The 17,765-nt window shown below is 41.1% G+C and overlaps 1 protein-coding gene across 5 annotated transcripts in view; it reads left to right on the top strand.

The window, feature by feature from the left end:
• The window catches only part of Nckap5 (NCK associated protein 5), a 959,001-nt gene that overhangs the window by 807,157 nt on the left and 134,079 nt on the right, over positions 1 to 17,765 (top strand). For all 5 annotated transcript variants that reach the window (XM_023709695.1, XM_023709692.1, XM_023709697.1 and 2 more), the window contains one exon: positions 14,096 to 14,284. In XM_023709695.1, coding sequence (XP_023565463.1) covers positions 14,096 to 14,284 — 189 coding nt within the window. The remainder of the gene's footprint in view (positions 1 to 14,095; positions 14,285 to 17,765) is intronic.

Here is a 17,765-nt window from a genome sequence, read left to right as displayed (position 1 = left end):
TATCTTCAACTCTAAGGGAGAGATATTGCTAACAGCCCTTATTGTAGATCTCAGTGAGGATTCAAAGGCTAATATACATGAAACACATACTTAGGCCAAAAAGAGCACAGTTAATGTTTACAACTATTATCTTTGAGGTTATGATTATTTATTTATTTACCTTATTTCTCAGTTATCTTCCTGTCAGTTATCTGAGGAAGAAAGTCACCGGTACAACATAGTTTGTCTGGTGAGCGTACCCCTAAACTGTGGGCTTAGCACTGGAGGGACTGCATGCTCCCTAAGAGGTGCCTTGTAAAAGATCCCACTAAAGTTACCCATGCCCTTCCTTCCTAGGAAAAACAAAAAGGGGGTGGTACCAAGGGTTTGTAGGCAGAGCTGGGAAAAAAAACATGGCTTTACCACCACCTGGAATCTATACAGCCTTGACGCTGTGTGTGTATACCTTCCCTAGCTTCTGTCATCTTGAGCATTTAATCCCTAAAAACTAAGCTAATGGCTTCTTCCACTTGGTAACATAAAGATATATAAGATAAGCTTAGGGAAGGGACTTTGGACAGTGACTTCTCCCCACCCCCACCCTCTCAGGAGGTAATTCATTTCTTCTCAGTACGTGATACGCTGACTCCAGTGAGCATTGGTATAGTTTTCAATCAGCTCTAAAAAGTAAAGTCAACTTAGAACATTGTTTTATTTTATTTTTTTCCCATCTAATAGCTGTAGTTCAGTGAAATCAGAAAGAAAATTTGCTCCCCCACATGTAAAAGAGCAAAAAGCTTCAGTAAGGGTGGGTTATTAAAAAAAAAACTAAAACCTGATTAAAGATGTAAAAAGCAGTGAAGATACTTTCACAATTGGAAAGCACTTATTAAAGTACCTGTTAAAATAATTAGTGATAAAAATGGATATTTTCAGGCACTTCTGTATCTCTTAGATGCCAGAATAGGCTCAGGCTGTGCTGAATCACTTCCTCCCTGAGATCAGATTCGTAGAAAAAGACAAAAGGGAAGCTTCAGTGACTGCGAGGACTGGCAAGAAGCCTGAGTCACTCCGGCAAGGTGGCTTTCCACCCACCAACAGGCCCAGCAGACCTGCTGTGGAAGCCCTACCACTACATCTCCCTCTGCACTGTTCTGCCACTGTGCTAGTATACAGTTATCTAAACTACTTAGGATTTTTTTTTCCATTTTGTGAAATGACTTGAAACCCAGAGATCTGAGGGCTTTGTAATGAAACCACTGTCTCTATTGCATGCATATATTGCACATATTTCACTGTGCCGTTAATGTACAAACTCCAATCCCTGTCCCCATCTATCACCCGTACTGTACCATGAATTCCTTTGCATGTTCTGCCATACAAATTCTCATGTTTTGCCCTCCTGTGTGGATTTAGGCTCCTTGTTGACCTCATAAACTCCACTTCCTTGAGTCTTGCATATCTCAGTCAGGATCCTGCAAATAGTAGATACTTTATAAATGTTCCTTTTCATACTACAGTGAAGGCTCCCAAAAGGAGATCTGTGATTTTCATCCTCATCCGTCTTCACACCAGTCCTCACCCTGTGGGCACCCTAGGCACTGTTAGTAGAATTGCAGTGGATAGGATGAGTTTGAGAGGGGCCAGTCATTAGTCTACTTTCTAGAGACCTCAAATAGACTTCCTTCACTAAACCAAATGCTCTTCCCTGAGGCAGCCACTAGATAATTAGGTTGTCATGGTAGCCAAGACCCTTGAAGAAAGGCTTTGAATATAGCGGTGGAATAATTGTTTTCAAAAGCACTTTATAACCTTGGATCCCAGAGAAGTAGAAAAGAAGATATAGAACCATGCCATTTGCCCAGGCACCATCCAGAGCAAAACAGAATACACACAAGGCACCTACAGATGGATATGAAAGCCAAGTTAAAAGGTTTTCAGGGAAAATAATTTCTGGAAGGACTATTATAGATGGTTTAAAAATTGGTTATGAAATTTTCAAACTCTAAAATGAGATCAAATGATAGATCCTTTCTTCAAAGTTCTTCAAGAAGAACATTTGGAGCACTCACTCTTTGCATCCCATCACAAGATGGCCGGATGCAGATACTGCATTTTATCTTTGCATCCCAAAATGGAAATAGTACCATGATTAATTAAACATTAGCTTTTATCTGAAAAGATTTTGTTCTAGGCTCAAATTTTTGTGAATCTAAGAAATGACCATCTAATACTCGGTTATATAATAGACGCTTATGTAATATTCAGTTTTATAATAAATTCTTAATGGATTAGAATGAAACCTATGAAATGTGAGCCTAGGGAATCTACCACAATACTCTTGATGGAATTTTGAAGGGCTGATGAAAAATCACTTTTCTGATTTCGTGAGTGTGGCGAAAAATGTGAGCCCCGTATGTAAGGCAAAACTTGTTTTATGACAATCTGCTGACTAAAAGTCCCATACAGAGAAATCATATTTATCAGACTGAGCTATTTTGGGAAATTTTCTTGAACTTACTTTTAGCAGTTTGTACACATACATATGAAAATTGCCTTATCTTCCAACAGAAGAACAAAGCTTATTTTCCTGGCTACTTGTGATCCAAAGATGTATTTAAGACACTCCTCTTATACATATACTAAATCTGCCACAGATATTGTCTGTCCCTGTAACAGAAGGTATCCTGAAAGAAAATTTCAGGAACTCATGATAAGTCAGTAATATTAAAAGATGCTCAGGGGCTGTCAGAAGAACCCTTCCAGGTTTGCTTCTTGTTGTAGGATTAAAGCCAGTGAGATGCTGGGCCCAGCCCTGGGTCAGGTGTTGAATGACAATGATAGTGGCAAGAAAGTGGCTTCCAAGAAAGACCTCTATGTTTCCTACCTTGAAACTTTTGAGAGTAGCGCAATATCTTTCTTCCTCAGAGCCTACTGAGAACAGAACTCAGGAAATGGTGGTAGATGCAGAAAGTTAGCACCAGATCAGATGACAATAAGAGAGTCTCTGTCACCTTGTGAGCATAAGAGCAATGAAGAACCGCTGGGCCCAGAAGCTGATTTTATTTTCCATGGTGTAGCAGATACAACTCTGATGAATATAAATACTACTGAGATAAATTTCAGGATAGGATTATTTCACTATGCTCCAAGCCTAAATACATCAAGGAGATAGAATGAGATTATATTAAAACTCTTCATTCACTTCTAACCTCTTTTGCTGAACCTAAGGTGCCATGCTGGTGAAGCCCATTAACCATGTTTGTTCTTAACTTCCTTTTATACAGATTCAGTGGTACCTTGGTTTATGAACTTAGTTCTTTCACATTCTGGTGGCAAACCAAGTTGGATGTGTACCTAATGAAATTTCCTCGTAAGTTCAACATTGAACCTAACTGTTGAATTTGATTCAGTTCTTGTCCAATTTGGCTTGCAGCCAGAATCATGGAAAGAATTAAATTCATAAACCGAGGTATCACTGTATTTTGGCTTTTCATGGTTATAGAAGAGAATAATTGCATGAATGATTGCAGGGCTACATTAACAGCCTCAAGAATCAAGAGTGAAGAGAAATGAGCTATGCCTAGGTAATCCTTCTCTGTCCTTTTGTTTTTTCCTTAAGCTGACCCAAGAATTTCTGAGACTATGATATGGAAAACTTCTCACATTCCATTCTGAGCCTTAGAAATACACCAGCAAATGCAGAAGTTGCTTATCACCCTGTTTATTTTGTCTTGCATGGTTTCCTGTGCTCCCCAGACTTCTTAAATGAAGATCTGCTTCTCCATCTCACCTTGCACCAGAAATCAGCCCCCTCTGCTTTCCTGGCCTTAGTAATCATCGTCTTAAAAATGAAGACATCAGGACTGAGGAGATGGCTTGGTAGAATAAGCACTTTCCTGGCAAGTGCAAGGGCCTGTTCAATCCCCAGTTCCACAAAAAAAAAGACATCATCACAGTACTGAGTCAAAACCGAGGCAGAATTCTATTACAGGCAACAGTCCTACACTGAGCATCTGAGGAACTGCAGCATGGTAAGGAGGGAAACATAATGGAAAACTCACACCCCCCCCCCCATCCAGGTCCACAAGCTCAAGAGCACCTTGGTCTCCAGTGCCTGCTGCCAGCATTAACAGAAGAGCTGCAGGATCAGTCACTGCCACTTTGAAGGGGCCACTTCACTTCAGTCCACCAGATGAGTGAGAGCCTGACGTTGGCACAATCTTGGAGAGGGCTGAGTCTCTGCCTGATAGTCCAGATGCAGACCTTTTGCAAAGAACATAGAGCTGTCTGATAAAGAGAAGTTAACCCCCAGCCAGGACTGACCCAGTGTGTGGCTTGGGCCCTACTACCCTGACATTGCCAGACCTTCAAAGATTTTTATACTGCTGTGAAGGGTATGTCCTTGTGATGGCTTGTGATAGACATTAGTTCGTTTTCACAACAGTCCTCCTGGATCAGCCTCCCAAGAGCTGGGATTGCAGGCGTGCACCACCGTGCACAGCGGACAGAGATTAGTTCTTTAGGACACATCCCTATACTTGATCTTACATATAGTGACAAAGTCAGCCTCATCTTCATTAAACTGAGATCCTCGGGGCAAGGAGTTGCAGAGGTCTACTAACAGTCTGAGATTCTATAGACATGTGCAAGTGTGTGCAGAGTGTATCTCAGAAGATGGTTTGCAGTAGAGATTAGTTTCTCTCTCTCTCTCTCTCTCTCTCTCTCTCTCTCTCTCTCTCTCTCTCTCCAAAAAAGAGTCTTACTACACAGATTAAGTAGTCTTGAGCTCGCTTTGTGGCCCAGGCTGGTCTCAAACTCCCAATACTCCTCCTGGGTCAGCCTCCTGGGTGCTATATTTGTATAGGATCACTTTTCTAACTGATATTATGATGTTGTCTGTGCTTTAGTTTGATGTCAGTGGAAAGTAAGTGAAATTCTGAAGTTCAAGTAAAGTCATTAATTAGAAAGAGTAAACAGTAATCCTATGATCCCTTAAGATATGTCCCCTTGCTTAGCAGGCAGATTTTCCTCATTCTGGCCCTCTATCTAAAGTGCACCACTACCCAATTGTTCCTCTTGTGGTTCTGTTTTCCTGTGGATGGTCAGCTCTAACAGAATTTTGATCAGTCCTTAGATTTTTACATCAAGCCTACACCAGGGCCTGACTAGGTGCCACGGAACCTGCGCCCTTCCTTTTGTGCATGCAGATGGGCTTCATTTCCTGGGGTCCTTTGCAGTTAGGGTGACCAGGAGATGTGGTTGGCTCTAGTCCACAGAAAGGGAGCAAGAGTGATGTCCACCCCTCCCACCTGACCAGGACCTACCCAACATGCATCTCTATGTTCTCTTCCTCCCGCTGGCTTCATACACTCACTCAGCACAGCAACCTTGAGATGGAGCCAACCAGGTGAAGAGAATTTGAATTCTTGAATCACCAATGGAAAGAGAGCCATGCTAGGACTGGAAATATCACTTTTGGACTTTACATAAGGAAGGAACTAACCACCCTGGGTTTCAGCCATGATTCATTTGGGATTTGATATTGTAGAGAACACTGCCCTGGCTGATAGCGCTGTCTCCTGAGACACGCTCTGCACACGCTTGCACTTGTCTGTGGAATGGCTGTCAGGAGACCTCTGCAGCCCCTACACCGAGGATCTCGGTTTCACGATGATGAGGCTGACTTTGTCACTCTATGTAAGATCAACTATAGGAGTGTTTCCTAAAGAACTCACTTCTGTCTGCCTTGCATGAGGGCGCACACACCCTTTTGTGAGAATGTATTATGTTTCTGTATACATGTGTGAGGCTCTGAGCCTTTTAGAAAAGTTCCCGAAAGAGTGCAGCACTGATGCATCTGGGGTTATTTAAGAGCAGCTATAGGAAGGGGGACTACTTACCAGACCACGTCCCTCATCTTCTTTACGTACTTTTTTCTGTTGTTTTCTTTTGTTACGATACAGGGGGCTGGACTCTGTAATGCTAAGCTACATTCCCAGCCCTTTTTATTTTATCTTGATCCAACTTCTTGCCGAGCTATTCACACTGCCTCAAACTTGAACCTCTCCGATTTTTGCCTCCTAAGTAGCCAGGACTACAGGCATGTGCCACCATGCCTGGCATGACGTTTCTAATTCCAAGGGCAGACACTGACCTGTTGGATAAACCCAGGGAAAAGTAGCATCACCACAGTGGAAGGTGGGCTTTCATATGCACATATTCATGCAGCAAGTGAAGGGGTGACATCATCTATATGAAAAGAAATAGCGAGTACAGTCGTGAACTGAATAAGAAGTCAGATAGCTAATCTATGGAAGACTCTTCCCCCAAATCATGTGACATACCACTCAAAATCATCATCTCTTTTGTTGAATGTCATTTCCCATAAGTACTTCTACTATTTGCATATTGATAAATGTATTCTTAGGTCTTAAAACATTATAATTGCTTTGGTACTTTCTCGCACTTTAAAACCTATACACTGGTGATAAAAATCTGAAGATGTCGTTTTCCTTATAGACTGAAACAAGCATTAATTGGATACTTACTGACTATAATATACAGGGACCAGACCTGGATTTAATAAAGAGAAAAATTCTATCTTTATCCCAGGAAACTCAGATTTTAAGAGGACCTTGAGAGGGCTGGGGAGCCTGCTCCACAGTCCAAGCATCTGCCTGGCAAATGCAAGGACCCAAGTTTGATCTCCATGACTACATACTGTGCCAGCCCAGAACCCCCTGTCCCAAAACTGGGCGTCATGGCACATGCCTGTAATCCTAGCACTGGGGAGGCTGAGATAGGAGGATCACTATGAGTCTGAACTGCATAGCAATCCTGTATCAGAAAAAAATAAATAAATAAAAGGACCTTGAGATCAGGATTATAAGAGTTTTCCAAAAAAATTAAACTTGTTGAGGTCTTGGCTCTGTTAGAAAACCCGAATTTTCAAAGCAATGTGCAGCCACTTTTATTATTCCATTTTTTGTGAAAATCCCTCCAAAATCTCATGGCCTGATAGAAACAATGGAATAAACGTGAGATGAGGCAAGCAGCGATTTTTGAGGCTCCATTAATAAGAACTAGTCTATCTAAGATAGAAAAAGTACCTTTACCCCATGGCAGCCTCGAGCACAGCCCCGCCACAATGATCATGTTTCAGTGGATGCTGAATAAATGTTTGCTGAGTGACCAGCTAACCAAGTACGCAAGTCTCTTACAGAACTTCAACCTAGGGCCAGCAAGATAGCTCAGCGGATTAAGTGCCTTCTTAGGCAAGAGCAAGGACCAGGGTTTGATGCCTGGTACCATATGCCCTGCTAGGCAGGCCCCCAGGCATGCTAAACTGGCCACCTCAACCGGATATGTCGTCACATGCCTGTAATCCCAGTGCTGGGGAAGCTGAAAACAGGAGGATCACTAGGAGTCTGAACTGCATCGTGAGACCCTGTACCTAATACTTACCAAAAAAAAAAATCAACCTAAAGGGAGTTCAGTAGGGAACAAAAGCAATGTGACTTAAATGACTTTAGTGTGGCTTTCTGGCTTAAGCAAGATCTGCTGAGACACAGTAAGTGGCGAGCTAACCTGAGCTCTTAAATGATCTTAACCTTATGTAACAGTGGATAATCTAAAATGTCTCTTGCCTCAGCATCCCTGGGCAGCAGGACCTGTCCAGGAGAGAAGAGTGGAAAAACTTTTCAGCAGTGAGAGAAGCGTGCCTGTCCATGTTACTTTCTTATTTGATTAAATTTTTAGTATCCAAAGTTACAAAAGTTGTAACTAAGATAAACCAAGGTACAAATGCCATTTTACAAATGTCAATAGCCCAGCAGAAATGTTACCCATGAATTACTAATTTTATTGTATTTGTAATTAAATAGATGAAATGTAATGTCTACAGAAACACCTTAGTAATTAGGATAAAGATTAATATAGTGAATGTCCCTGGGTTAGCAGGACTTCCAAGAAAAGCTAAAATAAAGAATTCAGTATATAATCGAAAAGCACGTAAATATTAATGCACAAAATTCTCTAAGTCCCCAGATCCCTGATGCAATTATTTTCTATTCACATTAATTGTTCCTAACAGATGACACTAATGACTTTGAGTTAAAGTGTGGACAAGGGAAGATTACATAAGATCAGTGCTATTTAGAAATAAGGTCACTTTTAGAGTTCTTTGCTCAGATTTTAACCACTGTTGAACATCGTAAGGTTAACTTGACAACTGACTTTTTTATGTGAATATCGAAAGTTAATTTTCACACCAGTCAGTAAGTATATTGGGATAATCACCTATTTCTCACTATTTATTCTTTTGTCTTCTGCTTATTTTTTTTCCTGCTGCTTATTTTCTAAGGCAGATTAACAGACTACAAAGTGAGCTTACTGGTTACAAAATTTAATTTGCGTATCACTGAGAAACTAGAAACTTGTTTGAGTTAGGACATATATTCTCTAATCTGGAAATGGCAACTCTTTAGAGCTTTAGGTGTTCAGAGCAAGATTTTGAAACAATTGAAGCAGCCCTCTTCCCTGTTCCTGCTTGGTTTCACCTAGAGACTTCCTGCACCTGTCTTAGGCCTTTCACCTGGGGACTTGCTTTCACATGCAGGAAGAAGCCAAGGTTTGGTGCAGTCACTAGCAGATGCGGAGCTTGGCGTGAGCTCCCCAGCTGCCTTCAGAGCACTTGTTTGGGTTGTTATTTTCCTCCCATCAAATATGATGTCATAAATGAACCATAAAGTGCATCCTTGAAGCTTTGTCAGACAGATAAAAATACCTTCCTTTCTTGTGTTCTCTGAAATTCAATATCATGTCCCCCAGCTGATAGAGTACGCAGAAAGTGTCACTCTCCACAAAAATGTCATAAATCTTGGCTTTGTCCCCAAGACACCTTTTTGGCTATTGATTAGATCTCAGAGTCACTGAGAAATGGTCAAGGAGCTTTTTATTAAAGCCCGTGTCCCATATTATCCATCCTACTTTTATGATATATTATGTATGAACTTTTAAAAATTCATGGGCTCTGCATTTTTTTTCTTCCATTGGGGTTAGCTTTGTGCTTATTTGACAAAACTCTAACCATCATAGCTTTTAGCTATCATTGAGGTAAAATTACTCAATTAGAAAAATTGCATAGCCATATAAATATATAAAGAAAGTGACACGAAAATTTGTAGATAACTGGATTTTTATTTTATCACTTAGTTTTTTCAATTTTAGCTAGGCTATTCTATATCAAAGGTAAATATTCTCAAGTTAAATTGGAATTACATTTCCATGTACTGCTGTCACTTAAAACATACACAGAGACCTAATGTCACCTAATCTATAATATGGCCTTGAGGTCAGAAATCTTTGAAGTGTGCAATTTTTATTTAAGAAACTCTTGGCATTATTCTCTACCTCTATCTTTTTTTTAACTAAAATTTTAGTTTTCATTTTGCATTCTCACCATGCAAATGTGAAAACATCTGAGTTAATTTAAGATATACATCAAGAAAAAGGTGCTTTGTATAAGACAGGGATGGATTTTGCCAATTAGGCCAACATAAGTAACATATTGCAATGGAAACTAATATGTACTTTTGAACATAGAAAATTTTTTCATGTGTGCAGGCTCTCACTATGCAGCTCCTGTTTTCTGCCTCCCTAGTTCTGGGATTGCAGGAGTGTACCACCATTCCTGGACTCAACGTAGGAAATTTTAAATAATTATTATTATCTTTCACTACTAACAACTATATTCACTGGGACTTCGGTGTTCTGTGTATTTCTGGGAGTTCTGATGGCTGGTGGGGGCCTTAGTTGGCATTATAGTAACATGACTGGGTCTTTGGTATTATATTAGGGTATTGTACTGGTCAGTGACCTCAGGAAAGGTATCAAATCCCCAATGCCTCCAATTTCCCATTTAGAAAATGAGGGTAAGGGTGTTTCTCTTATACTCCAGAGAGTTGTGGTGAGGAACAATAAGGTGGCGATTGAAACATGTGGCACAGTGCCTGTTAGCAACGCTGGGATGACAAGACCATCTCTGTTACTCTGGCCCTCTTCCATTCTCTTTCAGTATGTGGCATGAAGCCACAGCCACAGCAAAACATGGCAAATTCGGAAATGGTAATGGAAAAAGTTGTCTACAAGTGAATCTCTCTGTAAGTTCTCACAGTGATCACAGGGAACAGAGCGCACCCAATAAATATAGCAGTCCCTCGCTATTTCGTGGTTTGACCTTTGCAGACTCAGTTTCACAGGCTTTCAAAGAATATTAATCTAAATTATTGTGGGTTTTTTGCTATATCGCGGGATCTTGCAGTATTGTATAGTACACATATGTTGTTAAAATTACATAGGTTTATGAGTTTAGAAAATGGTTACGAACATTAGAAGTGTTTTAAACATGTAGGAAAGGTTTACAAGAGTAAGGTGTTTATAAAGCCTTAAAATATATATAAATACTAAAATAAAGATAATGTTGCTACTTCGCTGATTTTCACTTATTGCAGGGGGGTCTGGAAGGCAACATTGGTGATAAGTGAGGGACCACTGTACAGCTGTTTCGGAACTTAGGTTCAAGGTGCTAGTAATGAGGGGACATTAAGAATATAAATTAGGTCCTTTAGGGAGACTATGAAATCATGGTTTAGTTGAAAAACCAAGACGTGTGTGTGTGTGTGTGTGTGTGTGTGTGTGTGTGTGTGTAACAGTCCCATCACCTAGCAGCACATTCCAGAGGTGATTCCAACTTCAAAACTACCTTATGTAATAGGTGATTTCTTTGACTTCACTTTCATACACTTCAGGTAAAACACAGAAGCATTAAGTATTTTTTCATGCAAAGCTCTAACAAGTGGAAGAGTCTAGACTTAAACTTCACGGCCTTGAGTGCTTGGACTTCAAGCGCTCAACCACAGGACAGTTGATTCACCAGCCTAGGCCGTCCTACGTGATAACTGTGCTGATGACAGAAAGAGCTGTTGGCAAAAAGAGCTAGCACATGGCAGTGATAAATCAGGGGTTCTGTTCTGGGCCCTTTGTTAATTAATTGTCCAAGGCAGGAGAATTTCCTGTGGGGAAAAAATAACCTCTTCCTCTTCTTCAAAGAGAGTTATTTAGTAATTATGTGCCTCACCTTTTCCTCAGCTCACTGGCGCATGGGTGCGCTCAGCTGTCCCCTCCTCTTGCCAGGCACTGGTCATAGCAGTGGGTGAGAAGAAAGTGTCCTTCCAAGGAATCCACACAAGGGACTGACCCCTCTCCAAACTTATCCTAGAAGCTCACTGCTCAAAGTGTGGGCCACAGACTAGCAACATCAAAACACTTAAGCACTTGTTGAAAAATACTACATGCACTTAAGTTCCTTCCTCACAAATACTGAGAAATACAGAATGTGAATGGTAACAAGATCTCTGGGTGATTGTGGGCACATTAAAGTATGAAAAACCTGTCTTAGAGGACTCTGTTCACTATTCCACATCTGTCTCACATGCTGTTGACAGGCTTTCCCCACCTCCTGGAAGAACAGTCCTGGAGGAGTCAGAAGTTCCTTTGTGCTCCAATGTGACTTCTGAGTCTTAGTTTGCCAGCATCTTAATCCACACTTTCTATAGGAGTACACTCATAGATGATGCCTGGGTAAGAGTGTTTATGCATTAAAAGAGACCTGGGTATTGAGTTTAGTCTTAACAATAATTATAATTTGCTAGATGTGTTGGGAAGGGATAGGTGGGAAAGTCAGAAAGAATGATATACAGACTTCATTTTTTTATATTTTAATAATTTTATTAAGAAAGAAGTAGCAATGAGATAGTTTCAAAACAGGTTAGTAGTACAGTTACAATAATTAATACATTGCATATTGTTGTCTTTGTAGTAGTTATTCCTAGCACAAGATGCAGGCATGATATCTTGTCTAACCACTATTAGTTCAAACCCTTCTTCTCATTGAACTAAGAGAAAGCTGTATATTTATGCTATTTTGTATATACAGATATGTATTTTTCCACTATAAAATGGTCCATTTATACCGCCTTTTTTGTTTAATTTTGTCAGAGATGTGTATTCCATAGCCATTCATGTATTGTAGGTGCATGAATTCAGCAGAGTAATCCAATATAGTCCAGTAGTCTATAATAGTAGTGGATTCAGTTCCATGGGAGAAGGCAGAACGTAGACTGTCACTGGAAGCCAAGTAGATGAGGAAAAATATCACGGGTATCTAGTCTTGGGTCACCTGGCGGTATACAGATTGGGGGGGGGAGACACATCTAATAGTGAGAAGCAGCCCTAAATAACAACTATGAACCTGATTATTCGAACAAAACATGAATGGGACAGAGACACTGGCAAGCACACAAGCAGAAGTTATGCTGACGTTGTATTTCTTAAAGTTTGCTCAGGGTGCATTCTAGATGTGTGCAACAGCAAGCTTTAGTGCAAGGCTCCTGCGAGGTACAGCTGTTGGCTCTAGGCCTCTGTTGAGGTATGAGTATGAACTCTCCCTGGCTATATTATATCTGGCAATAAACAGGGAATAAATCAATAGGCGTAGCTGAAAGCTGCATTTGAAGACACATTTCTCTTTTCATTGCTATTTGGAGCCAAATTTTAAGAGGGAAAATAGGGTAGTAGAAATTCTTGACATGTTTTTAGATCACTTAAAGAAACGGGTATGCAGCAAAAATAAAGTATTGATAGTAAAGCAGATGAGCTCTAACCTTATTGGGCATTATGGATATTGATTGGAAAGTAAATTAAGCATGCCCTTCTTACTTATGTAGGGGGTTAATATTTGCCACAAGTATTCTCATATCCTCATTACCTTCCTCCCCAAGCCAGTGTTCAGTCACCGTCACTTGGAATTGCATTTGGAAAACAGTGATAAGTACTTAGGTATAAAGGCACCCATGAAGAGTCAATAAATTGCATAAGAAAGAGGATTTGCTCTTCTGCAAGTGACATAAAGACAGATGGCTCCCCATCAAGGAGTTTCTGAGACAAAGCTTTATATAGATAGGAGGCTGGAATTAGACGGTAATAGAGAGATTCTATTCTCAGTGGTCGGATGTTAAATTAATTTAGCCTACCCAGTTTGTGGAGCTTCATCTGTTACATGAGAGGCCTATAATGTGGCTGTCAAGATGTGCTTAGGTGTTTACTACTTATTTGTCACCCTTGCCTCATGCAGACCCTTTAGAATTCGAACAGCCAGGATCTACTGTGTGGGATACAGTTCTGTTAGATGTTGGGGTTTTGCTACTTGGGCAGTCCTCCGGATGGAAAAAGTCCCGTTGTCTTTTACAGCAGAGGCTTAGGGTGCTAAGTTTGTTGTTTACGGTGCATGGCTTCTCCTGCGTGGCACAGATAGGCATGGGCATTTGATGGCTTTGAATGAATTCATCAGCGTCTGAGGGAACCCCATGAGTAATCCAGTAGAACTGCCTCACCTTACGAATGAAAGCATTAAGGTCCATGGATATTACTGTTGTCTCTGCTCAAGGTCATCTATTTAGTGACAGTGGCAGTCTGATCCTGACTACTAGACAAGCAGTCTAGTGCTCATGCTCTGGAGCCTCATATACAAGATGCTGCTCTGTCTTCCATTTGTAGCATTCAAGTCATTCTGTGGTGTTTTTGCCTTGCTTTCCCCCCCTGAGGGTTGAACACAGGCCTTCACATCGCCTAGGCAAGTAGCCTGCCACTGAGCTGCTCCCGCAGCCCTCTAGTCATGTTTTGGTATTGATCTGAATTTCTCACCAGTGTCACTGGGTAAAAATGAGAATAGCAACAGTAACTGGCAATGATTCAGCATGCGCTGTGGGCGAGATGTGGCGCTATGGGCTTCGCATATAGAACTTCATTTAATTCTTGTAATATCCCTAATAAGATATACAGTATTGTCATTATTCTGTTAAATTAAAAATGTATCCACAAGAGTTACATAATTTCCTTGTATCTACACAGTAAGATTCAAATTCAGGATTTGAGCCTGTAGTCTATCTGGTTTCTGACCACTCTATTGTATTCCCTGCTAACCTACTATGAGATTTAGTTGGTATTCTTCTTTCCCTAAGCCAGTCCCTTGCTCACAGCTGTCTTGCTTTTTCAGGAACCGCAAATGAATGCAAAATCAGGAAACCCTGCCTTGAGATGCCCCGGGCTGGGGCTTGTTGTTCCTGGTCATCTCTGTCCTCGAAGCAGCTACAGCAGCAGTGAACTGTCTCTTTCTAGCACCTGCAGTGAGTACTCCAGCGGCTCCTCCTACACATGGCATGATGGGAAGAACCTCAGGAAAAGGGTAGGTCCCCCCTTCAAGGTGCATTCCGCATTACAGTGAGCCAGCAAAGCATCTGCCTCTGCTAGGATCTCATCGTAGAGGTGGAAAGTGGGAGGGAAGCGTAGGAAGAAAGCAATCATCTGCTCAGTACCTGCTCAAGGGTTAGCCTGGCCTTTGCTAATCAACACTACAGGCTCATAAAACAAAATTTGACTCTAAATTGGGTAGCAGCAGGGCAGAGAGAGAAAATATCATCCTATGGTGGATAGTAGGGGCCTTGACTTTAGTGATGGTAAGCTTGTTCCTAACTATACTATTCACTAGGAATTCCTTTCCAGGCTTTGGATAATCTATCCCACTAAAGTGGTTCCCATGTGCACAGTGGGCTCACACAAGTGAAGATTCTTTCATATTTAGGACTAACAACTTTGCATATTTGTACAAGCCGAGTGTTTTGAAATAGCTATTTTAGCAGTTCCCCAAAGGTGAAGAAAAGTGGAGTACATGAGAAGGAAACCCTGAATCAGAATATTTAGAAATCATTTTCTACTATTTGGATACATTAAGTTTATGAATTTGGTTTGTTTTGGCAATGTAGAAACCTGGAAAATCCCATACAGTAGCTCCCCAAAATATTGGTGGAGGAGTAGTTTTGTCATCCTCTGAATGAGAACTCTGGAAAAGATTTCAAGCCTGCGTGTTATACCCTTGCGCTCCAAGTTCTAATGCAAGGGCGAGAGCGTGCTACATTATCAGAAGTTGAACAGAGCTTCTGAACAGTGACTGCCAGGGGCCTGGCTCCTACAGAATGAGAAGATGTGCAGGGAGTTTCCTGGCTTTGTGTGTGGCCATTATTGGCATCTACAGCCCTGTTCTCTATTCATTTTAGCTCACACCTCTTCTGCTTTCCCTCCTGGGGTCTTTCTCCTTTCTAATGGGATCAGTCCTTGAAGTTCTGAAGCAATCTCTTCCCTGAAAGAGGAGAAGGGGGATTCTTAAGGCAACACAGACACTCAGGTGCTCATCACATCAGGGTCATGGAGCTGCCACATCTCAATAGATAGTCCCGGTTCTCAGGGACCAGCAAACTAGACACTTAAAATCTACATCATTTAAGGCACTTCTGTGTTCCCTACCTGGTACCAAGTGTCCTTTAGTATTGACTCAAATAAAATACATTTAAATAACCTGAGTCCAAATGGGATTACAATACTATATAGTAATAAGTGATGACTTTTTACTAATTTTTGGTCTGCATACTTAAGTGGTTAACCCTCCAGAAGAGAAGCTTAATGATATTATTACCCTACAACAAAGGCAGTTGAGCTTTACCTCACTGTCTGTCTGAATATCAAACATCATAGACATAACATGGAACAGATACTTTCCATCAAATATTGATATGTTAAACTTTTAAACCCCTCCAGAATGTGAAGGAAAAAAAAAACAAATAAAAAATATTTTTAAAATAGGAAAAAGCAATTACATATGTTTACACAAAGATTTAGAAATCTAAGCATATACAGCATTGTAGCAAGACAGTCCTATGATGACTAACAGGTCTTTTGAGATCAATGTATTTCTCTTAAGAAAGTTTGTGTAGAAATAGCAATCCTATATGAAATATCCAAGTGAGCCCTACATTAGGAAATTTGGTGCTAATAACGAGTTATTACCACATGCAGCCTACTTTTCTAAGAGCAGGTCTCAGCTCATAATGTAATGCTCACTATAGCCATTTAGGTAGGTAAAGTCTTTTGTTCTCCCCATTTTACAGGTGAGAAAACAGAAGTGCTGAGAAGTTAAATAACTGTCCCAAGATCCAGTAGCCAGAACATGGCAGAATCAGACAGCTGATTCCAGGAGCTTTACTCTCAACATGTCTACTATCCTGGCCGTACTGAATCAACCTAACACATCTGGGTGTTGTGCGAGCTGTGGAGTTGGATTTGTTCCCATTAAGATCAGCAGTGCCCATAATTCCATCCCTCTGGGAGGATGCAGCAGGAGGACCGAGTTCAGCCCTCACCTAGGCAATTTAAGAACTCAGGAAGACCCCGTCTAAAACTTTAAAACAAAATAATAAAAGGCCCGGGGATGTAGCCCTAAATTTAATCCCCAGTACTGGAAAAGAAAAGAAAAAGACCAATACCTTTTATAAAATAAATAGATAGACTTGTAAACCTGTTGTGCACTCAAAAATGAAAAAAGCTTGTGGTCATTAAACACCAGCCCTACCTCACCAGCCGCCCACTTTGCTCCCTAAAGTGACTCTTCCAAGTCTGCTCAGCAAATGATGCATTGGCCTGCGGGAAATGCCAGCTCCTCCACCTCCTCCCTCCCACAGGGCATTTATTTTACCACCAGCTTTCAAAAGCGGCCCAAACTTTCCCCAGGTTATTAAATACCATAACCCCCTGTAGCAAATTGATGGAGGAGCCTGCTTCACCGCAGTGGGAAGTTTGCACTGCTGACTCGGGAGACTCAGAGCGCAGCAGGCGTGAGCGCTGAAGAGGCAGGAAGGAGGTGGGTGGGTAGGGGCTGAGCACCTCTTCAGGGAGGTGAACAAATCTGCTTCTTTCAAGCTCTTTTCTGGCCCTTTTCCTGCCTTCTCTGTGACTATCGAAATCACGGAAACCCGCAGAAACCTGAGCTGCAGCAGCCTCCTCTCTGGCCTGTCTCTAATACCCAAACTCACTAACGGGATTTCTTTCAATTTCCAAAGGAGCTTTGAATAATGTGAAAGAAGAGGGGGAAGAAGGGTAGCATCACCAAATGGCATCTGTTCCCAGTAACTTCTGACACTGGGGAGTTTTCCAAAGAAAATATATTATTTGATTTAGAAATAAATAAATATGTGCGTTATTGGTATCAAGAGTAACTTTCATGAAAACGCCTTAGATAAAGGCAAATGTTCACAGTTTATAAAATCCCCAAGTTCCAATATAAGTTTCTGCCTCTTTTTTTACCTCTGCATCTGAGCCTGTATTTAATACTTAGACATATGTGCAGGGAGTGGCTGGTGTGGCCAGGATTGCTGGGTAGTACTCCTCTGAAATTACATTTGTTCCTTGAAGTTATTCATCATTAATTATATGGCCTTTTTTAAAAAAAAAATATGTAACAGGTCAGCCCTTACACCCTACAGACTTCCCCAAGTGCTGGTTTGTTACGGACTCTGTCAGTTGTATATAAGAAATGGTGCGGGGTTGAGCTAGGGTCTCTACTACAAGACCACGACCAATACTGAAGACTAGAGGGTACACCTGACTTGGAATAAAGTGCTAAGATTACAAAGAGTGAAGCCTGAGAGTTCCTGCAGACTGCCCAAGTTCATGCCTCTTCCCACCACTTTTGAACTGAGGCAAAATTCACAGTGTTGTAGAAAGTGCCAGAGAAACCAAAGTTCAAAACTTCGTTTCAGCTCTTTTATTTTCTGGTTCACAATAAGACAGTCTCCTTGAATCCCACTTTTCAGCGCAGTGAAATGGGGGGTGATAAC

The sequence above is a fragment of the Octodon degus genome, unplaced genomic scaffold (genome assembly GCF_000260255.1).
Source record: "Octodon degus isolate 3935 unplaced genomic scaffold, OctDeg1.0 scaffold00014, whole genome shotgun sequence".
Taxonomy (NCBI): domain Eukaryota; kingdom Metazoa; phylum Chordata; class Mammalia; order Rodentia; family Octodontidae; genus Octodon; species Octodon degus.
This window is presented reverse-complemented; position numbering and strand designations above follow the sequence as displayed.